General features: G+C 41.1%; 2 protein-coding genes across 3 annotated transcripts; one reads left to right on the top strand and one right to left on the bottom strand.

Moving 5' to 3' along the window:
- Positions 1 to 150: 150 nt before the first annotated feature.
- On the bottom strand, positions 151 to 12,388 carry prkar1ab (protein kinase, cAMP-dependent, regulatory, type I, alpha (tissue specific extinguisher 1) b). Of its 2 annotated transcripts, none has more exons than XM_075457489.1 (11): positions 12,313 to 12,388; positions 9,285 to 9,501; positions 7,732 to 7,902; positions 7,520 to 7,611; positions 7,363 to 7,424; positions 7,218 to 7,264; positions 6,960 to 7,118; positions 6,777 to 6,837; positions 6,421 to 6,542; positions 2,930 to 3,011; positions 151 to 2,761 (listed from the first exon to the last, which is right to left on the bottom strand). In XM_075457489.1, the coding sequence occupies exons 2-11, from the start codon at positions 9,456 to 9,458 to the stop codon at positions 2,589 to 2,591; spliced, it is 1,143 nt and encodes a 380-aa protein (XP_075313604.1). In that variant the 5' UTR covers positions 9,459 to 9,501; positions 12,313 to 12,388; the 3' UTR covers positions 151 to 2,588. The 2 variants fall into 2 exon arrangements, with proteins under 2 accessions (XP_075313604.1, XP_075313603.1); XM_075457488.1 differs by lacking the exon at positions 12,313 to 12,388 and adding an exon at positions 11,124 to 11,305.
- A 160-nt stretch (positions 12,389 to 12,548) lies between these two features.
- On the top strand, positions 12,549 to 23,950 carry LOC142374001 (WD repeat domain phosphoinositide-interacting protein 1-like). The gene is made up of 12 exons (XM_075457487.1): positions 12,549 to 12,962; positions 14,213 to 14,295; positions 14,767 to 14,936; positions 15,043 to 15,139; positions 17,141 to 17,238; positions 17,359 to 17,451; positions 17,531 to 17,601; positions 18,024 to 18,131; positions 19,843 to 20,007; positions 20,109 to 20,216; positions 20,501 to 20,640; positions 21,387 to 23,950. Exons 1-12 carry the CDS (start codon positions 12,886 to 12,888, stop codon positions 21,506 to 21,508), a joined length of 1,332 nt encoding a protein of 443 aa, XP_075313602.1. The 5' UTR covers positions 12,549 to 12,885; the 3' UTR covers positions 21,509 to 23,950.
- The last annotated feature ends 16 nt before the right edge of the window (positions 23,951 to 23,966 follow it).

Consider the following 23,966-nt stretch of genomic DNA (forward strand, 5'->3'; position numbering starts at 1 on the left):
TTAGAGCGGATACTATTATTACTTCATGAACTAACTTGCAGAATGATGGAAACTGCTTTTCTGGTTGGACACGGCAAATTGGATGATGAGAAACTGAATGAATCTAGTATAAGTTTTCAATTAAGAAGAGGAAGCAGACACAACGCCGAATGATTTTTTACTTTTTTTTATTGCTTAAACTGCCATCTGGAACAATCTATACCAAAAGGATAAACATCTTTGCACATACAGGAGGTCAAACTAAATACAGGGTAGAATAGAAAAAGAATGGTCCTCTGATGGCTTGCAGCTTCCTGTGCTGCACGCCGAACAAACTCACTGAAGGTCGGGCTAGCAGGAGTGGCTGACTACTACTGTAAGCCCAGGTTAGGTAAGCTAAGGCAAACCGGGACGATTGCAGTGTGACTAAAAACGTCTTGGACTAAAACCCATGATGCAGCTATCAGCAAGAAAAACGATGCTCGAACAAAGTGAATCCCTCCCCGCTAACGGAGCCTATTCCTGTGGATCAGGATAAACGGGACGTGTTGTCAATGGACACAAATCTACATGTAACCACATCCACAAGGACAACCTGAGGGTTAAGGAGAACAGATGATCAGCTTAAGTGTAACAGAAAAAAAAAAAAAAAACTCAAATCCATTCGCAGAAAACCTCCCACCAACCGGACGACCCTGCAATCGGCACCAAATCAAACGCACATCTCGACTTTTAAGTGCACACGAGTGCTCTTGATGAGACAAAACAGAGACATAACTCATTATAGATGTATTCCAGTAAGAGACAGTGAGGCAGGAATTAAAAGTTAAGCCTATAGTCCAAAAAAGTCAACGTTGTGTTATTTGGTAAATATCTTTAAAAAAAAAAAAGCAAGAAAGAAAAAAAGAAAGAAAAAAAAAGTGAACGAGAAGAAGAAGCAGTTAAGCAAGGGAGTAACAAACCAAATATTTGACAAATTTCCTGCTTCTACATGAAGCTGCAGGACATGTTTTTTTTGTTTGTTTGTTTGTTTTGTTTTTTTAATACACGCCTCCATTCACACCAGATCACCGGATGCCTAAAACATCATGCCAAGTAAGCATAGAAAACAGGTCACAAGCTACTCTGATGAAAAGACAGCCACCTTATCAAATAGGCAATAAGCAATGACACTAGTTTTAAATAAATATCTGCTCGCGCTGCCCGTCAGCCCCCCTGCGTGAGGCTGCCATCCATAAATACTTCAGATGTCCTGAAAAGTCCATAAACTGTACCCCCCACCCCCCATCAAGACTTCACTTCAATAAACCTGTAATTAGCCTTTTTGATGCATCTTTAAAAGTTTTCCCCATGACATTTTACACAATACAATTACATACTGTTATGTCAGTCGACAAGAAGCATTTATTTACTTTGTGGCACCGAACACCTAAAATAGAATTTATGGAAAAATAAGTGTTTACAAAAGACAGTTAAACATATACTTTTTAAAGATCACCGCCACTCCAAACCAGAAGTTTTATCATTTAGTCAATGATAATAATATAACTATGATCATTTTAACTATACTAAGATAACATTTTGATTACAAACCATAGCAGAAGAGTGATTTGGTATATACTAAATAAACTGAATACTGAAATTCACTTAATACTCTGTTTTTTTTTGTCTCCCCGTTCTATTTCTGTAGATTTTTTATTTTTTTTCCCCCCCTCAAGAGAATTCAAGGCAGTTCTTGTATGGTCGTTCTATCGATTAAGAGGACAATAAGGGTGTAACTACTTCCTGCTGGAGCTCCAGGCAACAGAACACGCACTGCTTCTCTTTGCGCTGTGACAATAATCAACATTTGGCACGAGCCTGGTAGCTGTACAATTAAAAAAAAAAAAGAAGCTTAATTTGCACAAGCTCTCTTAAACTAAGCCAAACCGACACGACTCGTCTCTTTTCACCAATTGTAAGGTAACCAAAAATCAACCAATGGCGCATCGTGTTACAGCTCAAATTTTGTTTAAAAAAAAGAAAGAAGAAAAGCTGACAATTTTATGCAATCATATTCTTCCTGCTTTCTGTAATTTCTCAGCTCTGCTCTGTATATCTAATCAAGCTAAATGATGTCTAAAAGGAAGCTCTTAGAGAGCGGATAAGCAGTCTTCACCTTAATCTGCAAAATAAATCGGACAAATCACCAAAAGCGCCTTGTAAGGTCTGATTGTCTGTCTCATCAGTCTGAGACCCTGAAGTCTTTCAGATCTCCTGCTTTGAGTTAAAACCCAAAAAAAAAAAGTGTAATCAGCAAATACATAATCATATATAAAAACATAAGTAACATGTGATGGAACTGTGCCTACAAGGTAGCGTTCAGCGGCTGGTACAAGCGCTGGTGAGTGGCTAAAAGTCACCTCTGTGTGACGGGTGGTAACAGCAAAATGACCTGTGTGTGTGTGGAAAACAAACAGGGGATAAAAAGCCAAAAGGAAATAGGAGGAGAGTGACACAAAGAAAGAAAAAAAAGAAAGAAAAGCAAATTGCATTGCTGGACCCTGGGTCTGAAAGGAAAGAAGAGGGTGAGGGGTGTGGGCAGAGAGGGGAAGAGGAGAGCCGCTCCCTCAGACAGAGAGCGACACGAAGCTGTTGTACTGTTGGATGTTGCGTTTGAGTATGTCCGAACAGGGGCCCAGCACGCGCTCGAAGCGAGGCCTGTCGAGCTTGACGCACTTCAGGGGGCCGCGGGCGACCACGGTGGCAGCGCGAGGACGGTTCATCAGCAGGGCGATCTCACCTGGGGATAAAAATAAATAAATAAAATAAACAATCTCAGTTTACAATAATCGTATTTAATGGGATTTTCTATAACTTGTCGGTCATAAAGATCCCCTTTTGTGCCAACAGTAACCTCCCTTCATTACTGAAAACATAGTAAATCTAATGATCATGCTTCAGGTCTTACCAAAGTAGTCGGATGGTCCTAATCTTCCCACTTCAACAAACTCCTCGTTCTCTGAGCGACGCTGCAAAACAGCTGCAGAACCCTGGTGAGCACAAACATCCTCCCTTCAGTCACATGAACCAGTTCTCTCTCACAGAAGGAAAAAACTTTCACATAATTTGTGTATTTGAACGCTTCAAATGAGCTACATGACATTGATGCAAGTGTCCATGCCAGCTGAGTTTTTACATCATTGTGTTCCTCTCTGCTCCACTGGATTTAAATCAGGTGACTGGCTTGGCCATTCGAGAACGGATTTTCCTTCTTTTTTTTTTGTTAGCTCTGAGAAACTCTGGTGTTGCCTTAGCGGGATATTTGGGATCAGTATTTTGTTGCGGGACGAAAGGCCGTTCAATGAGTTTGGAGGCATTTACCGGGAACGTGAGCAGATCAGATGTGTCTATCCAGCTCAGAATGCATTGTGCAGCTGCCGTCAGCGGTTACATTATCAATGAAGATTCGTGTGCCGGTAACTAAGGCAGCCATAACACCCCCACCACCACGTTTTAACAAAGGAGCTGCTATGCTTTGGATCTCAGGCAGTTCCTTTAGTTCTCCACACTTTCTTCTTGCCATCACTCGGGTCCATCTTGGTCTCATCTTTCCGGAACACCTTTTTTTTTTTCAGAACTCTGCAGCTCCTTTAATCGACTTTTTGGCAAACTGCAATCCGTCCTTGCTGTATTTTTGGTGGCTAACTAGTGGCTAGCATCTTGCAGTGTAGCCTCTGTATTTCTGTTCATGAAGTCTTCTGTGGACGGTAGCCTCCGATAGAAACACACCTGCCTTCTGAAGACTGTCACTGATCTGCTGGACAGGTGTTTGAAGGGTTTTCTTCATCACAGCGAGGATTCATCTGTCATCAGCAGAGGATGATGACTTCTTTTTGATGATGACCCTTTGCGATTACAGAGCTAACAAGTGCTTTCTTTCCTCTTAATGATATTCCAGTCAGTTGATTTTATGTATTCAAAGTAGGGCTGTGACTCGATTAAAATTTTTAATCGCGTTAACTACAGGCTTTGAAATTAATTAATCGAAATTAATCGCATTTTAAATCGCATATACTTTATCCTTTAAAAAATTAACATTTTCAACAATGTTGCTAGTCAAAACAGCACACACCCCCCCCGCGCGCATTAACGCAACAACGTTACTGACCCATTACATTACTCCACCGTCTGCATGCAGCCTTGCATAGTGTAATGTAGCCTTGCATACTGTAAACTTTAAGTTATCAGCGGAGCTTACTGCTCACAAGCAGACAGATGTCGCACTGTGCGTTGTGGCGGAACAGCTGCATAGAAGGTCCAGGGGCAAGACAGCCCCAGCCCGTGTACGCAACCACACACAGGCATGCCTGTCCATCTCATTCATTCATAGCCCGTTCACTAAGGATAAAATAGCCAATCCACAAAGGCTACTTTGCCCACTGTGTTCCTCAAATAAGTTTTGATCAACTTCATCTTGGAAAAAAAAGAGCTGGGAGTGAATGAGCTACAATGCGGACGTTCTATTTCATCTCATCTGACGCACAACAGTTGTAGGCGACAACTTTCAAGAGATAGTTCTACCCGGCGGGCTTCAGTGCTAAATCACACAGGCACAACATTACGTTCAAACTTGTTGCTCACACCAGTCTGTCCGCTGCCACAGCGGACACATAGCCTACTCAAGCCAATCTACTCGCATCACATTATGGCAGAGGAAGCACGCTGGCAACCTAACATAAAGTAAAAAGTGTGTCCGTTATTTTCAAAAGATGGTGCTAACTGCACTGACACTAGGCTACTTAGCAAGTAGCTCTAGATAGACTGCAAGCACCTAGAGTCGACTTGGTTTGTCGCCAAACCAAGTCACAAGAAGACTATTTGATAATAGTGTTTCGGCGAGCATATGAAAAACAACTGGGATTTCCTACCTTATTTGTGTTACTTGAAGAAGGACATTCTCAAAATCGCCAAATATCCATTTAGAATTGCAGTTTAGCTATGTTATGAGTGAATGGGTGCTAAAATGAGAGGAAAACTGTAACATATGACTATTCAAAAACTTAATTAAACTGAGAATACAATTAAATAGGGTTTCTATTTATCTCAGAAATCTGCTTTATGGAAATATTATTTTAGACCTCCGATTTCCCCGGGTAATTTAGAACAGACGTGATTGGCTGACTGTAGAATGACATCACCACAGCTACTGTAGATCTAGGAACAATGTACCAATGAACCAATGAAAGCCGTTTCACCAGTAAAGCTGGTGTTTTATACCTTTCCATATGTATATTTATCAGCTAAAGAACAGAAAACGGGGATAGGCTACCACGCAGCAACATACTTGATTATTTACTTCTTAATATTGTTGTTGTTGTTGCACTGCACTTCTGTTCTTTGTGAGCAGTAAACCTGCCTCTAGCCCCAAAGTTGGGGTAGCTATGGGGTTGCTGAGCATTCTTGGGGTTGCTATAGCAACCGCAAGCAACCCCTTAGCGCCGCCTCTGGGCTTGATACGCTAAGGTGATACGCGAATTCCTTGTTGCACAATCTGCACACAACCACGCTCTTGTCGACGCTTCCATCCGTCTGTATTTAAAAAAAAAATTAAAAAAAATAAATTATAGTGTGCGATTAAAATGCGTTTTTTTTTTTAACGCGCTAATATGTGTGTAGTTAATTAATCGAAATTAACGCGCTAAAGTCCCAGCCCTAATTCAAAGTATTTTCTACACGGTTCAACTGAGATGTATGAAAATTACTTTAAATTAAAAGTTTGGTATGCGCACTTTTACTTTTACTCTGAGGAACAGAGGGGGAACTCGAAGAAAAATGTGACTTCGTAACATAGATTTTCCTCCCGTTAAGTGCAGTACTTCAGCATTTTCTCAGAGCTTGAGCCTAAAACGTTGAGCCTAGCCTAACAACTACAAGCTGCAGTGTCTCCTCCTCGTAGTCAAGCACGCGCATGGCTGTAAGCGCAAAAAGAAAAAACCTCAAAAGTGCTTGGGGAAACTAAGCAGAATTGGCATTGGGCATTATACATACTCACATGATTTGTTGTCTAATCTTGAGTGAAAGCCAAATCCTAGTAATGTGGCTTTCTGTCTAAATGAATCCATGAGGTACGTTAACCTGAACGTGGCAAATAACTAAATGTAGGAACACTTTAGGATAGCTTGGCACAGTATTATTAATGGAACAAGTGGGTTGCATGTCTGAAAAAAAAACCAGCATTAATTCACATGAAGATCTAAGATCGTGTAGAAAAGTGATAAACCAGAAAACGATAGATCTGATTCAATGTTACCACGAACGATCGTGGACGCATTAAATAAAAATTAAAACTCTGAAGCTAATAAAAGCTGATGAAGATGAGAAATTCCGGCCTTTACTTGCCTGCGAGGACGTGTGTGTTTCTGTGAAAGACAGAGAACTATTGAACTATGATGCGGATACCTCCAAGATGATGAAGAACTCATCTCCGGGCTCTCCCTGCACAACGATCTTTTGTCCATCCTCGAACTGGACGGGCTCCAAGGCATCGGCAACCGTCAGACGCTCCCATTTGTCAAGAGACTCTGAGGATGGAGAACACAGGAAAGTTTTCAGCTGAACTGACAAATGACGCTGGGAAAACAAAATGTATTTGAAAAAAAAAAAAAATAAAAAAAAAAATCTCCTTCAAGGGTTGAACCTATTACTGGGAGAGATATTTTTACATGCGCTTTCATGTCATTTTTATCTCCGTGCCAAACACAAGTAACGTGGCTCTCTGTGTCTATTTTTAAAGATTGAAATGAAAGGCAACCCACCTAAAATGGACACTTTCCTAAGGAACTCCTCGTACATCTTCCTCTTCCTCAAAGTGCTTCCCTAAAGAAGACGTTTGCATTAGTGAAACCACATCAAAATGATACCAAACATGCTTACAAAATTGTTTTGTGAAAGCAAGCCTTCACACTGGTGCTTTTAGGAATTAAAGCATGCTTCTTCACCATAAGTATTCTCCTGTAGCTGTCTCTGTCAATGCCCCACAGTTTCACATTGGTCTTGGCTCTGACTGTAGCCGCCCTCGGGGTGCCGTAGATCAGGGCCAGCTCTCCGAAACTGCCTCCTTCCCCAATACTGGTCACCCATTCATTGTTCACGTACACCTGTCGGATCGGAGGGCGAGACCACATATTGTATTGCAAAAGTGCCCAAACAAGAAGGTCATCGCTCTCTATAAGAATTCTTGATGAGCACATACTCACATCCATCTCCCCTTGGTCAATAACATAGAAATTGTCACCTTCGTCACCTGAGAGTAAACAACAACAAAGTCAGTGTAACACATACGTGTGCTATGCTTTTTGATCACCATTTGTTCAGCTTAACTCTGCAAATATGTACTCCTACCTTGCAGAATAACGGTTTCTCCAGCAATATAGGTGACTGGAAACATTGCATCAAATATGTCGCTGGGGAAAAAGCAAAACAGATTGGTGAGTGGATCAGCTAAACAGATGGTCTAACAGCCAAACATCATGACAAAATAGTGTTTAAAAACAGGTACCTTCTCTCATTGTCATCCAAGTGTGAGAAGAGCACATTCTTTTCAATAGCTTTAGCCAAAGCAGCCATTGTTTTGTAGTCTTTTGGAATGACCTGTAAAAAAAAGGAGGAAAACAAGAGGTTAGGAGGTTTTCACTTAGCTAACAGTCTAAGACACATTCACCAGTGCGGCTTGCGCCATATTTTCGGTCGCTGTTATGCGTTTGCGTCTACCTTTCTGACATATGAGGCGGCATCCTCCTCCGTGTAAACCTCTGCGCTGAAGGCTCCTCTCCGCCGGCGGCCTTTTACCACCGGATTCATGGGTGGAGACACCTCCTCATCACGCGAGTCTGAGCGGGAACTGCTGGCCTTCTGCTGGTTCTGAATCTGCTTGGTCTCCTCCTGCAGGAGAGGGAAAGGATGGAGTCAAAGAGGGAAAGGAAAAGTGTTTCCGTGCAAGATTTAAACAGTTTGTTCATAATTGGACAACTTCTTCTTTTTTTTTTTTTTTTTGTTCTTGATGAAAAATAATGGATACATTTGCAGACAATAATATAGCCAAATTAAATTGGTTTCTATTAACATACAAAGTACTCGATGGAACAAAAAAAAATTAATCACAAGACAATACCCAAAGAAGTAAAAACTTTTGGAAAATAAATCCTTTGCAGTCGGTGCCTGCCTCAAGCGTCTGACATCAGCTTTGCTTTTTGTCTCTGCCATCTGTCTTCGGCGAGCGGAATGCAGCTCCACTGAACTGAGATCAGGAGACCAACGTGGCTGATAGGTTTTGATGCATTTGGCTGAATCCAAGGAAACATAAGACTCCCGAAAAACCTCTGCATTCTTCCTGTTGCTCCTGTCAGCACTCACATCATCAGTAAATCCCACATGCTGGCCTTTGGGATGTGAGGCCTTACCAAGGGTTGGCATGCTATAGTTAATAATAGGCGGTTCTGAAGGCCATGAAGTTTTTTCTTCATCACTGACAAGAAAATCTGAGAAAAAAACATCTTGGCTTGCTTTGTAGTTATAAAGGAAAAAAAAATTCCATCATGGAGAACATTTATCATTGAACATACTGGCGCCCACCATAATTTAACCACTTTTCTGTAGTTTTCTAGAAAATGTTTTATGAGAACATTAATGACCCTATCTCAATCATTTCTAAACCACAAGTGAGCAGTTTTGTTAAAAAAAACAACACAAAAAAAATATATAAAACACTGGAATGACACGGCTGAAAGGATTTCCCGTCTTCAGTTACTTTTAAACCCATTGTGCAACGTGTCTTTTAATAACTTTATCTCACACGCAACTCTATTAATACTAAGGAAAACCTTCTAAAATTGAGGCTGAGAATGAACTTGGTACTAATTTTAATTCCAGACTGGACTTGCTGAAGCACAGGGCCAAAAGAACTATAATAATAATAATAATAATAATAATAATAATAATGACGTTTTAGAAAGTCCAAGCCCTTTAATTTTGGACTGAAGGTGCATAAAAACAGGACAAAAAAAAAAAAAAGTTGCTCATCGTGATTTAATTTTAGTGGCTCTAGATTACACAGTGAATGTGTTCAACTGACGAACTGATTTGATATTAATATTTTGTAACGGATTAAAGCAAATGCAGAAATTTTAAATAAATCCAATTTATGACGGCAAATGTTTGGTAGCGTATAAGACGGTGATTGCATGGTGTGACGTAACGCTACGTAATGCTCAAATGACTTGGTTTCTGTCATCCTACCAATGATAAAACCCAAAATGCACACAAACCTTCTCCAGCCTCTCGAAGTACTCCCTGAGAAAGGCCATGGGCCTGTCCGGCCTGGAGGTGCACAGCTGGACAATGCAGTCCTTCAGCAGCTGCTGAATGTTGTGTTTCTGCACGTACTGCTCACACTCCCTGAGGCTCCGCTCCTCCTCGCTGCTCGTACTTCCAGATGCCATGACGACAAACCGCAACCCTGCACTGTGACCTCTAACCTTTGTGCTGAAGTGGAGAAAGAGCTTAATGTCAGATCATCACCGTACAAAACGGATTCACTGGCCTAACTGAGAGTGATACCAAGTAAAAGTGTTTGTGAGTGTGTCAAAGATGAGAAACGGACACACAGAAAAACATGAGAATGTGAGAAAAATAGAGCCAGGGTGAGAGAGAGCGCAGAGAGATGGGGCGTTGTTCTGTCACTATGGAGCCTGAGTGCTCCTGAGGAGTGAAAACTGGTCATATGATGTGATCACACGTCTGACTGAAAAAATAAAAAATAAAAATAAGACAGGCACTCCATCTGTTCTGGGTTTACTTATACAAAATAGTTCAAGTTATTCATCTGTCTCAATGAAACACTATTAGACACATAATTGCCTGTGCGTGATTGTTTATACTCGGAGCCTGAGTTTCGACAAAATGGACATATGAAGGCAAGCCAATCGACTGTGTAACAGGTCAAACCAAGCATGTGCACGTGGTTAAGTTTTCAACAGTTCAGATCACAATATTCCTTTAGAGAAAAACAGCCCGACACATCCTAGATCATCTGATCAGTCCCTGTGATAGGAGTTTTTGCAGTCATCTCCAGGGCGAAATCTAACTGTGTAGTCTAAAACATGAATGCCCCCTAAAGCACTGCTCTAATCAATGTGTGCATTTTAGAGAAGTAAATGAGGGAACAACGAGTCCTGTGGAACAAAGAGAACAATCCATTTTGTGCCTGTAAGTGTATCGTCCATGTGCATGTGCATAATAGGATTCAGATCATTTCTAATCTGACAAGGCCCAAGGGAGATTACTAGCCCTGTTATCAAAGATGAGTCTGGCAAACCCTTTATGTAACTAACTACAGTCGTGTTGGAAACCTTGGCAGGCTTGTTTAAATCCAAACCGACCACAGGAGTAAGCATGTGGTAGATTATACTTAGGTCCAGGTAGTATAAATTAAGAGTCACTGGCACCACTTACGAGCAGGGCCTACGTAATAAGCAAGTCTAATTCAATCTGAAATGTCTGGAGTGTTTAAAGATACAATAAACACGGTAATTCCTTGATACAGTTGTCGTGCTGTAGCATTCCCTCTGCTGTCTATCAAAAAACGAACCTCAATTAATTTAGAAAAAACACTATCATGCACAATGACCTTGCTTTGAGAGTAGACAGTAGGATATGTTGGAGGGTGGATGATAAATATGCATCCTCTGAACTAAAAAAAATTCTGAAAATATATTCGCCTTTAGAGAGAGCATAAAGAAAATGCCTTGTCTGTAGCACCGTCTAGGTCAGGAAGGCTCCACCAAAAAAACAGACGGCTGCAGTCACCTCACTTACACCAGGAAGATTAATGCCCAAGTACGAGCTACCCACATTTTTAACCATTAAACACATGCTCTGATGAATAATAAAGATTGTTTACTCTAGCTTAACTATATTTGGCCAACGCTGCGAGACAACAAGCGCTTCTAGTCTGATGCCTAGCTGGCTAGCTCCGTGCAAAGGCAAAGCTCTCCTCCAATGACGCCATCTTGAGTTCTATCATAAACAAACGAGAGACGGAGGAAACAAATTTCACCTATACAAAGGTCATACGTTCCACGAGCCGAAGGAACAGATATACTCACAAGAAACTGTAAAATCCTGCCGAGCCTTTCGATAGAGACTCGGAATGTATGATATTTCACAAAGCGCACCGTTAACAGATCCTCCTCCTCGCTTCGATTTTTTTTCCCGAGCTCTGGACCGCTGCCCCACCGGATACGGCTGAGGACCAATCAACAGCCGTCACTGACGTCAATCCTCCCCGTTCTGACATGTGAGCCCGTAACCCGTAGTAACCTTAAAGGAGACTGCACGGAAACCGTGACGTCAAGGAAGTGGTTGAGGAATAAAAAAAAAAATCGATTCATATCTGGCTTAAGACAAAAAAGGAGCTAGAAAGAATATATTTGCGTCGTTTTTAGTTTTAAACACAGGAAATAATAAAAGTCGGATGTGCACAAGTATCTTATGGTCTTCATAGGAGCACTAACATAAGATACTGACAGAGTTTTTTTTTTCTCTCTTTCTGAAAGTTCATAAACTTGCATGAGTAAATGTAGTAAACTAGTCATCGACAGACCATGGACAGGTTAGTAGTCTTACCACCACGTGTCCAGGGGACGGAAGGAGTCAAGGGCACCTGGTTATATTAAAGAAATACTTTAAATATCAGGAAGAAAGAAAAACAATCACAGTATACTGTGAAACAGACCAATATGGGGCACAAAGTACCCATTAGGAGACGCAAAATTAAATGAACTCAAATTACATGAACAATGAACAATCTGAGACAGAATATAAGACACAAAGTAACCATAATGAAAAAAAAGGACAAAAAGGACAGAAAATGGTCATATGAACACGGCACAAGTAGCCAAAAATAGATGCAATTGACAAACAAGTCAAAACTGCCTAAACTAATCAAACTGCCACAAACTGACAAGGAAATATAGAAAAGGAAACGTAATTTCGCGGGCACTTCTAAATGTTGCTTAAATAGTACAAAAAATCAAGAAAACCTGCCTAGAATCAAAATTACTCCCACTGTTCCCAGTGAGTTCTACATACTTTACTAATGTAATGCCATCATTAATGTGTAAATATGTAAGACAACAGAAAGAGGAGTAATCATAACATCTGTCAAATGACTACAATGGAGTGTTGTATAAATCTAAAATTCATACATGTATTTTCTTTTTCTTATCAAAAGAAGAGGAAAAGAAAACTTGCTCAAATATTACGCAAATATCTTTTTCAAACACCTGAACCTACCCCCCGAGCTTGTTGATGTGTCCACGCGTTTCATCCAATGAAATCACCAAAACAAATCCTCGTGACACGACTGAAAGTACAACTGGCCAATCAGCAGTTTTTCCTTCTAGATAGGCGGATCTTATTTTGATTGACAGTTGTTTGTCAAATTGTACGCAGGCTTTGATCGACTCAGCCAATAGACATTAGAGAAAGGCGGGTCTGACATGTTGCCACCAGCCAATCGTGATGCACCTCAGACTTAAAGGTCCTCCCATCAGCTGTTTTTGTTTTGCTGTGGATATTGGAAGTTAATAACATAATTATAACAGTGTATCCCGTCTGGAGTGAAAAAGCTGATTGATGAGGGGCTGTCGTTGATCTGTTTTTGCCATTCAGATCTGGTGTAGCGCACTCGGTTGGGGATGTGTGCTGTCTGAGCCAGCCTGCCCGGACATTCCTCTCCCAGAAGAGTGCGAGCGTGGCGCTTGGAGTCAGAGAGCAAAGGAGGGGAAGCGGGTTCCGGCGGGGTTCGACCCGAGCCCAAGGCCTCCGACCTCAGGTAGCGCGAGGAGACCGAATTAAACGGCTCGGATGGAGTCCCCGGACTTGTTAGACGGCCCTGGAGCACGTCGAAGCTTCATCTGCGCCTCGTTCAACCAGGACACCACGTAAGCGACCTGCGGACCGGGCCCAGCATGAACTCAATCTCCTTGATGCACCTGACTGTTGCATAATTATTTTCAGACCTATTTGCAAACAGTGATTTCATTTCTCACACTTACTTGCGGCGCTCACGACAATGAGGAGTTTAGTGAGAGCGACCGAAATTAATCCGCAAGCTTCTGTAGGCGACATGAAAACTTATAGGTGAGCTGAAAGTGAATTAGGCCATGTTAATCTTCATGGCCTGTTGCACGTTAAAGTCGTCAGTTAGCAACTTCGCCAAACTTCTCATCGATGTTTGATTAAAAAAAAAAACGCAGCTTATGGAAAAGTACACCTTCGTGTCTCTTCCCTACAGCTCCCTTGAGCCATGACACAAGTGAGCACACATTATATTTCATGTTAATGATTAACATGTTAAAAGTAAAAAGAAAAACAAAAGTGGTGTTGTCTCCCTGTCTCAATTCGGTGATTAACATACGAATTGCCACACAAATTCAGAAGTTTTCATGGACTTCTTCAGCTCCAGTTGTGCCATCTGTCATAAACATCTGCCTTGGCTCTGACTGTACAACAAAGCAGGTGGCTTAAATGTCAATCTTATCTCTGTGGCATCATATTCTTTTTATATATCTCCAGCTACGATCACACGTGGGAGGCATCTTCAGGGAAATTACAGTTTGTTTGTTTTTTTTCTTTTTTAGCCAACCTCTGTTACAGCTGTGTCGCCTAAACAAGAAAGGACAGCTTGAAGAAATCATGTTGACCAGCCCAATTTACAAAATAATCTGTGATGGAAATGTTAAACACGCACAGAAAAGCGATGATTTGGAAATAAACTAAAACCATACGTAGAGGAACGTAGTTTAAAAACAACACCTCGGAGACATTTAATTGTGATTTTGTAATTGTATTTTTTTTAATTTATTTATGATTCTGTGTAGAAATGACTGCATGGGCTCAGGAGCTCTTCTAGAAAGTACACTGTCGGTGAACACAGTCCTATAGTGCATCCATTTATATTAGTTAAATGATAGTCAGGGGATGGACTGTCCATACACTGTTTCGCTTGATATAACATTTATTTCATAGATTTTTATCCTTTTTTTTAACAATACAAAAGCATGTTCACGTTGACTGATTTAAGGGGCATCATAGCTGTAATTATGAATTGTAATCACCAAGTTATTTATCTTAACAATATTGTGTATATAGCTGGTAAAAAGCTGTGTTTTTGTGTATGTTTTTACTATAGTTCTCTGTCTGTGGGCACTAAGACCGGCTACCGGCTGTTCTCCGTAACAGCTGTTGACAAACTCGACTGCATCCATGAGGGAGGTACGTTTTGACCCTGTGCAAAAATCACACTCTCGACGCAGAATGCGCTCGCTTTTGCTTTCCTGTGAGAAATCCAGTCGTAGCAAGTGCATTGTGAAACATTTGCATGTTCTGCTAATTGCAGAGGGACGGCAGGCCGCACGGTATTGTTTGAGTTGTGGTCAAGTTCATGTGTTCCGTGTAGTGACTCTACATGTGCCGCAACATGACGGTTCTGCAGTGTAAGACAGTTGAACGCAATATCACAGACATAAAAGAACATTTCATTCAGTCTGAAAAAAAACCTGGATTGTCACAAACGTGATAGCATTAAAGCCCTTCTCCTAGTACATGAGTCAGCATGTAGGGCATTGCACAGCAATTTTCGTCTCAATTGTCATTGTGAATGTGGACTGTTCATATGAGGTCAGATCAAAACCTCCATCTGCAATCCAATTCCCGATTTCTTCTCTCTTCTTTGTCCTTTCCTAGTGGAATGTTCAGACGTTTACATAGTGGAGCGACTGTTCTCCAGCAGTCTGGTAGTTGTGGTTAGTCTGTCCATGCCCCAGCGGATGAACGTCTACCACTTTAAGAAGGGTACAGAAATTTGTAACTACAGCTACTCCAACAACATCCTCTCCGTGAGGCTCAACAGACAGGTAAGAACAGGAAGCAGATCTTTGTGTACCTGTAATCCCTCTGGTTTCAGTGTGTTGTTGTGCTGACCTCCCTGTCTGTTGCTGGCACTTCTCGTATCAACGTCAGCGTCTTGTGGTGTGCCTCGAAGAGTCGATCTACATCCACAATATCAGAGACATGAAACTCCTCAAGACCCTGCTCAACACACCCATCAACCCAACAGGTATACCGACACTGCAGGAACAATGGAAAGCTTTACTGCCTGAAACATGGTGGAAACTATTGTCTCAGCTGCTAAAGAAACTGGTGGACCTAATGCCCAGATTATTTCAGGGAGTTATGTAAGCTAAAAGATAACAAATGAAATACTAAACCTTTATAAATGGGACTTTAGCGAAACCGCTATTGGGTTTTGTCTTCATTTAGCACTGAATATCTTTCGGTAACATTTACTAAATAAAGGATTCTACAGCTACAAATTACATTTATAAGACAGTAATGAAAGCTAAACAGCAGCATTAGTGCAGAAGGGTCATAGAGTCGGACAGTTTACCCGTTATTGACATTTTACAAACAGCGGTCACCAGGAGCTGATGGTCATTGTGGGTCAATCTGTCCTCCACTCGTAGTAACAACATGTAGTGTATTGAATTGACCAAGAGTGGTTTTTACTTGCTTAGAACTTCAACTTTGTGTGTTACTTGAAAAACATGTTTCGTCTTCTTTCAGAACTTAAATGTTTTGCTTTGCCAGGTTGTACGATAACACTATGTTGTAGTTTAGTGAGACGTATAGTCTCCCACTAAGTACTTAATTACACAGACACAGGGAAAGACAAAGGGGATGACCACTGATTTTTAGGAGGGCCAAGATCCATCCTGGGAGAAGGGGTGGAGGTGGTGGAAGACTACAAATATCTGCGTGACAACAGTCCAACCTGGAATCGCACCACAGACGTCGTCTGCAGGAAGGGACAGAGCAGACTCTTCTTTTGGAGGAAGCTTAGGTCCTTCAGTGTCTGCACCATGATAGTACATGTCTTCTATAAGTCTGTGGTGGAGAGGGGAATTTGCTTGGTAGCCATGTGTTGGAGCAGCAGCCTTAGAGTCAATGACTCAAATGAACTTAATAAACTGATAAAGAGGGCTGGCTGTGCGCTGGGGACTGCCCTGGAGCCCTCAGAGCTAATTGTGTAAAGAAGAAGAACGTTGAGATAGCTGTACAAGTACAACATAATGGAAAACGCTGCTAACACTGTATAGTACATAACAGTAGTTAAACAAAGGAGTCTGTTCAGTCAGAGGCTTCTTCTGCTCTGCTTCATAAAAACACATTAGAGGTCATTCCATCCCACAGCAATAAGTCTGCACAATGAGTTTTATTCATTTATTTATTTATTGTTTTTACTAATGGCTAATAACTGTTTTGATTCTTTATGCTGCAAAAAGCATTGTCCATTTTGGGATTTGTAAAGTGTTATTCAGTGCAGTTCAACCAGCCCATATGTGAAGTATATTCATTCTGGGCTGTTCTCATTGTATAAAGTAAAATGCATGTTTAGTGGGTATTGTCTTATTTTTCACAATCTTACTTGTCCGTCCATCCATCCAATTTCTACCTGGGCCCAGATTGTGGGGATCTTGGCAGAGATCTCCTGTTCTCAGCCACCTCTTTCAACTTTTCTGGGGAGACAGTGACTCATTCCTAAGCCAGCTAGTTCAGGGCAATACTCCACAGTCTGCCCTGAGGCGTCCTACTGGTGGGGCATGTCCGAAACACCTCTCCTGTGAGGTGTCCAAACGGCATCCTGACCAGATGCCTGAACCACCCAGGAGTAGTGACTCCACTCTGAGCCCCATCCAACATGACTGGGTTACTCATCCTGTCCCTGAGATTTAGTCTTGATACACTCGAGAGGAAGCTTCTTTTGCCCGCTTGTGTTTGCGGTGTCTATTGGACACCGCCCAAAGCTAATGACCACAGGTAAGAGTTAAAACGGAGATCAACTGGTAAATCAGCGGCTTCGCCTTTCGGCTCCGAGCAAGTCTCCAAGATACTCAAACTCCTCCACTCAAGGCGGCAACTCACTCCCAACCAGAAATGGCCAATCCATTGTTTTTCAGTTGGCTTCATTGCAAGTTTGATCGATCGGGGGTGAAACGAAAAAGAAAACATTCCTAAAAACTTTCCTAAAGAAAATAATATTTATTCTCCTACCTTACAGGTCTGTGCGCACTCTCTATTAACCACAGCAACTCCTACCTGGCGTACCCCGGCAGTGCCACCATTGGAGAGATCACAGTCTATGATGCAAACAACCTGGTGAGGCTGCACAGGAAAAAAAAAAATTGTAGCTGTTTGTCATGTTATTTGAAACGTTATAGGTGAAAACCTCAGCATTGCTGCTGATGTCATTAGAAAACACTTGTTTCCCCCCTTTAGAGCACCGTGACACTGATCCAGGCCCACGACAGTCCCCTGGCAGCCCTCACATTCAATGCCTCTGGCACAAAACTGGCCAGCGCATCAGAGAAGGTGGCGACTTGACCCCCTTTTTTATCCCTCTTCCTGTTTTATTACTCATCAGTCTGTCTGACCAAGTTCTTCTTCTCAGGGCACCGTTATCAGAGTTTTCAGCATACCCGAAGGTCAGAGGATGTTTGAATTCCGGCGAGGGATGAAGAGGTTAGCTCTCTTGCAGTTCAGTCATAAAGCGTTAACAGGCAGACCCTGGACCTGGACATAGTTTACGTCAGAGGTTAAACAAAGTTTTTGTGACAGGATGACTCCTAATTCTCCTAAATGACCCTCCTATTCCTCAACACTTAGGTGTGTTGGTGAGTAAGACATTCTATTCCCCCTAGTGAGTAGATAACGAGAAATGGCTGTGACTGTGCAGTGACTCCTCTAGTGGCAACAATTACTGTATCAGTAATGTGAGTAGTTGAGGTGTGAAAAAAACAATAGGCTGAGAGACAGTGAAAACACTGCAGCACACAGAATTTTAGTGTTTTAGTGTCTTGGAAAGACCATCAAAAAATATTTTAATCTTTATATTAGCTAATTATTTTGAAAGAATAAGTGTTTTTGGTGTTTGTGTGTTTCAGATACGTCAGCATCAGTTCACTGTCCTTCAGTGCAGACACTCAGTTCCTGTGTGCCTCCAGCAACACCGAGACAGTCCATATTTTTAAACTGGAGCAACACAGCCCCAGGTAAACTTTGTTTTAACCTATAATCAAGTGACTAAACAATTTAGACAACATGTGTCTCCCATCCATGGTAACTTTTTTTTGTCAGTAAAATGGTAAACACGCTTACATAGATTGCGAAATAATATGCAGTAATGCTCTAAATAAAGTGAGACTGTGATGAGTTGTGTCCTGCTGTTTCCATTGTCGAAGGTAGTTTGATCCAGATCAAAGAAGCTTAAAAGATCTGTAAGGTTACGCAGTCCACACCAAAAGACACTGCTCCTAAGTAGCTTGACATAGTTCATCTGCATTCCAGCGTTTATTTCTTTTCTTAAAGATATCTCCATGTACAAATATACACTTGCACTGTTTGTCTAGTGGCTAGTTTGACATTGCATCTCAAACAAAAAAACAAACAGAAGTTTTACACTATCAGCCAACAGTCATAGTAGGCTGGACTTTTGGGGAAGGGATCCTTAAAGAGACAGAAACTAAAACTGAGCATCTCAAAAGGTGCTGCAGGAATGTGCGGTATGACAAAAAAGAAAAAAGTGTTTTGAAAATGAAAGCATGGAAACCCTCTGCAGCAGACCTCGGGGACCTGTAAATGAACACAAAATGGGCTATTTTAAGCTATAGCAAAACATTTTTCTCTCGAGGATAAACATATTGAATTCAATATGTTTACGTAAGAAATTATTGCGTCAGTCTGACTAAAAGTGGACTTTTAAAATAGATGTAAACATGTAGGTCCTACTAAAGTTAGCTAAACTGAACTAACACACCCAGAGGATGCGGTAAAGAGTCCAGTCCCTCCTGCATGAAGACATTCTGTTGGACCCTTACCTGGCCTCGGTGCTCAGCACAAGCTCCACAGCTCCTGCCTGGAGCATGACTGGACCTGTAAAACAACAGATAACAGAATAAACGTACAATGCTTTAAATCAGTCCAATTCTCAGCTCGACGCGGTGCTAATTTGCCGGCAGTTAAATTGTTTGTCATTTGTTTTGATCCCAGCACCGGTGCTTTCATACAGCAGTAGTCCAGTGTCGTGACCCAATTGAACTGTATCCATAGCTCAACTTAACTGCATGCATGGAAACATACTGATTAATTGGGAAGATTGTTCTGTCTGAAGTTACTCACAAAAAGAAAGAATTACCTATTGTCACTTTATGTTATGAAGCCGCAATTTTCTTCATTCTTATTGCTCCAGTTAGAAATGGTAAACAGACTGCCTCTACATAGGGCTTCTCTCATCAAAGCAATTGACACAACAGCCCATACTTCTTTTTCACTTTGACACAAGTGTTGTTGAGATATTCCCTTCTTCTGACGACTGTGCTTCTGATTTTAATGAACTCCAACGAGATACGTGGACTGTCAACAGTTATATAAATTGCTTAATTAAATCCAGTCTGGTTAAAAAAAAAGAAGAAGAAAAAAAAAGTTGCCTAATTAGGGTACTTTGAACTTAGCTTGATCCAAAGAACTCAGCAGTGGTCAAAACTGCATGTGTGGATCAAAAGCTGAACAAAACTTTGAACCTGTGGTGATGCTACAGTGTTCGAGGAGCATAAAATAAAACTTTCCCAAAGTTCTTCCTTCGGCCATGCTAAACCCCTTTGAGAAGTTGGTTAATTGATGTAAATGTATGCCTCCACTAGTGATTTAATGGTGTAGAATGTTGTCTTTGCATATTTAACTACGACCCATCTTGTTTCCTTCAAGTCAAGAGGAAGAGTCTCCCACATGGTCCACATATGTGGGCAAAATGTTCACTGCAGCCAGCACTTACTTGCCCGCCCACGTGTCCGACATGATGCACCAGGACAGAGCCTTCGCCACTGTACGACTCAACATGATTGGCTTGAAGAACATCTGTGCCCTGGCCACGTAAGGCAGCGCATGAGATCAACAGAACAGGGATTGTTTTCCTTTTTTAAGGAGTGCATCTATGCAGGTTTACTTGCCTCATGTATGACTTTGTTCATCAGGATTCAGAAGCTTCCTCGCCTGCTCATGGCGTCCTCAGACGGGTATCTCTACATCTATAATGTGGATCCTCAGGATGGAGGCGAGTGTGTCCTTGTTCAAAAACACAGGTGTGTGCATATATAAAGGGCAGTATTTGCGCTGCAACAACAGTTAGAATTACAAGTGTTAGAATTACACCCGTTAAGCTGCCTTCAATAAAACATTTGCATTGAATTGTTGGACTACAATTCTTTAAGATTCAAAAATACAGGTCATCTACACCCTGCACTGCCTAAGTGACGCGTCGTTTTGTATTTAAACCTTTAAAATGACCTGGTTTTTGCTAATATTGACACTGGAGTTGGGTGTGGTGATGCTGTTGATGATGTCTCTCTCTCCTCTGTTCCAACAGACTGTTTGATTCCATTGAGGAGCAGGAGGAACAGAAGGAAGAGGAGAATCCAGAGGATGTTCCCCCACAACCAGCCAGCCAATCATACGCTGCCACTGTGGCTCTCTCTTCGACCCCGCCCTCCTCCACCACTCTCTTTGGTAATGCATTCCTTTTCACAAGCTGAAGAAAAACCTATTGTTGATTTTGCGAACGCCATCCTGAGTATATGGGTGGTTTAATTTGTCTAGCTTCTATAAAGTTTATTCAAAGTTTAAACTATTAATGTTGAGGAAGTGACAGCTTTACTCTAAGTGTAAAATGTTTATGGATACAAGGGGGCATGTGTGTGCTACAATAAACAACATTATTAACACCAAACACAATGACAGTAGGAACAGTAATCATTAACCCTGTTAGTGTTTAAAACAAAATACCGGTGATTAATAAGTCACTGGTATTCCAACTAACATACCCATTACACATGGACCACTGCCATCAAAATGCACTTAGATAATAACAATCACATACCTGGGAACCCTAATCATTATTTCAGCCAGTTGTCACATCTTTTAAAAGTTTGGTTTTTGTTTGAGTGTAATCAGCAGCATTACCTCCGAATCTCTACAACCTTTGATAAACGTTGGCAAATATATTCAGGTTTTTTTTTTATTTAGAGAGAAATGACTTGCAGTTTTTTTTCTCTCTGAAATTTTCATGTATCAAAAACTCTTATTTTCATCTTTCACATCCAGTCATTGCTGAGGTGAGTACACAACCACACATCCTTTCAAGCAAGGCAGCAAGCACACAAAAGAGTTCTCACTGTGCAAGATTGGGGACTGGGGACTGGAATTGGTATAAGGACTAGCAAACCCCTTCGAACTGACCTTTCTTTTCTTCCCAGGCTACTCTGAAGAGGGTGGAGCCCAGAGAGGTGAGGTCATCCCCGAGCACGAATTTGCTGAGGGCCCCGTTTGCCTGGATGATGAGGATGAATTTCCTCCAGTCGGCAGTCAGAGTAACTAACCGAACCCTACTGCGTCCCACGAATCCCAAGTGCCCCTGCATAGAAATCAGACTTGCAATACTTGTTTCAGGCAGGGACGATGGACAAAAATATTCCAATGTGTTGAAACATTGTGGCTTTTCTTTGCTGACTCTGGGTCAAACCCTCCGAGAACATACGACTTGGTGTTTCTATGTTCCGTGGCCCCTCTCTTTCTGTAAGGAATATTGAAGAAAGAAAACACTAAAACAGCGTGGAAGATCCGCTCGTAGAAAAACAAACAAAAAAAACGCCTATAGAGCATTTACTCTTTACTTGAACGGCTTTAAAAGCCGTCTCGAGGGTCCTACAGTTAACTCCGAGTTAATGCCATCACTGACAGTGTTAGACATCTATAACAACTGCACACAGCAAGCATCCCCGACACACCACATTCACATTATTGCTGAAGATATGTTGTCGTTGGAAAACACATACAGAGGAGCTTACAGATTTGTGAACCCTTTTGTATTGTCATAGTCTATATTTCTGCTTTTTTCTTTTTTAATCACATAAAGGAGACTGCCTTTTTAATTTGATTGAAAAATGGTCCTTAAATTCAGGTTGATCTTTAGTTTTCATTCCAAACATTGTAAGATTTTAACAAGTCATATAAGTATAGAAACCTATTTCAATAAGTTACCCCAGCCCTGTTATTCTATTTTTTTATTGAGGAAAATGATCCAATTTTATATGAGCTGAAAAGTACTCGGACCTTTACTTTAGGCAACTGGTGGAACCCTTTTGTGCAGCAATAACCACAAGGGAACCGCTTATAAGTTCTGCACATCATCCTGGAGGTATTTTAGTCCATTCCTCTGCACAGAACAGCAACAACTCTGGGATGTTGGTGCGTTTGCTCGCATGGACTTTTGGACATAGATCAACTTTGGGCCACTTTTTCTGTTTTGTGAAATATTATTTGGTTAAATTATTTGTACACTCAGGGTTGCTGTCTTGCTAAATGACCCACTTTCTCAAGAGAAAGTAGACTCAGTACACGGATATTGCTGTGCAATATTCCAACTATTCACAGGACAACACAGCCAGGGTTGTTGAGTGTTGTCCTGATGGTAGACTCAGGATGTAATTATTATCTAATGCGACAGAGGCTTAAAGTTGGATTGGTGGAGTGCAACCTCTTTAAAGATGGTTTCGTAACCAGATTCCACTATCTTTTCTCTTTAAATAACACATTCTATCAACTGCTTGATATCCACTTTCTAGAAAACAGCTAAAATGGACCTTCAAAGTAACTGAAAATACTAGATGTTCACATACTTTAGCCACTCGTTGATATATTGGATAATATCCTCAATAAATAAATGATCAAAATTACTATTTTTCTCTTAAGCTTTTTAAACGGGTCGTCTTCTCTTTGTCTGCGTTTAGAACCTCGGAATCTGATGTTTGTGCAGAGTTAAAAGGAAAATACTAAAGGGTTCACAGAATGTTTAAGCACGACTGCATGTTCAAATATATATGATCATGGTCGAAACTCAATGATCAAATTCTATTATAAGCAGACTGACAATACCTGATGGTAGAGAATACAACAGGGATGCCAGGCCTAGTGCTTTTTATCAAGGGGTCAGATGCACAAAGAGGCTCAAAAAGGTGTCATTTTAGAAGATTCTCATCAATCCAAATGCAATGTAACAATTCCCCGATGAAGTTGCTCTAAAATGTGAAGCACAATTAATTTTCTGTCACTTACAAGTCAAGACAACCAACGGTGGCTCATCATAGCCTGTTTGTGCATCAGACCCGAGGATTTGTGGAGCTTATCAATGGGCATTAAATGTGTCATCATACCTCAAAAGAGAGAAGCAGCAGCTTGCTGGAGAAGTAAACTATATTGTGTAATACACTATTTAAATCGCGACACATGCCGTACGTATCACATGACTTGCAGATGCAGCTTTGATACTAATTATGGTAGCAATGTAGGAGACTAGGAACCTGCAGTCACAAACGTAACCTGATAATATGTTTGGAGGAGTCGACTGTGTGTGAGGAGCAGTCAGCAGCTACATGTGAAAGGCTTGGTGACGAGCTGCACATGGCAAAGTTACAAGTCCTTGAATTTCAGTGATATTCTGAAGACCTTTTTACTTACTATATGATGCTGAGTATGTTAACTTGTAAGTCAGTTATTTTTACACTGATGTGTTAAGAATTGTTTTGCAAAATATTTCAAGTATTTCACATCAACGCATACGTACAGTAAATATGTATCAAGGTTTTTTTTTTCCTGTATGTATGATGTACGGTACATACATATATGTATGTACATATAAAAACCTAGTAATGCCACGTGTTTTGCCAAAAGATGGCGCTATTAGGACACCTTTAAGTTACATTGAGCTGTTCTGTACTGGACAATTACACCAGAGACCCATTAAACCTGGAAAGTGATTCAATCGTTGTCATGAGTGG

The sequence above is a fragment of the Odontesthes bonariensis genome, chromosome 23, assembly GCF_027942865.1.
Source record: "Odontesthes bonariensis isolate fOdoBon6 chromosome 23, fOdoBon6.hap1, whole genome shotgun sequence".
NCBI lineage: Eukaryota > Metazoa > Chordata > Actinopteri > Atheriniformes > Atherinopsidae > Odontesthes > Odontesthes bonariensis.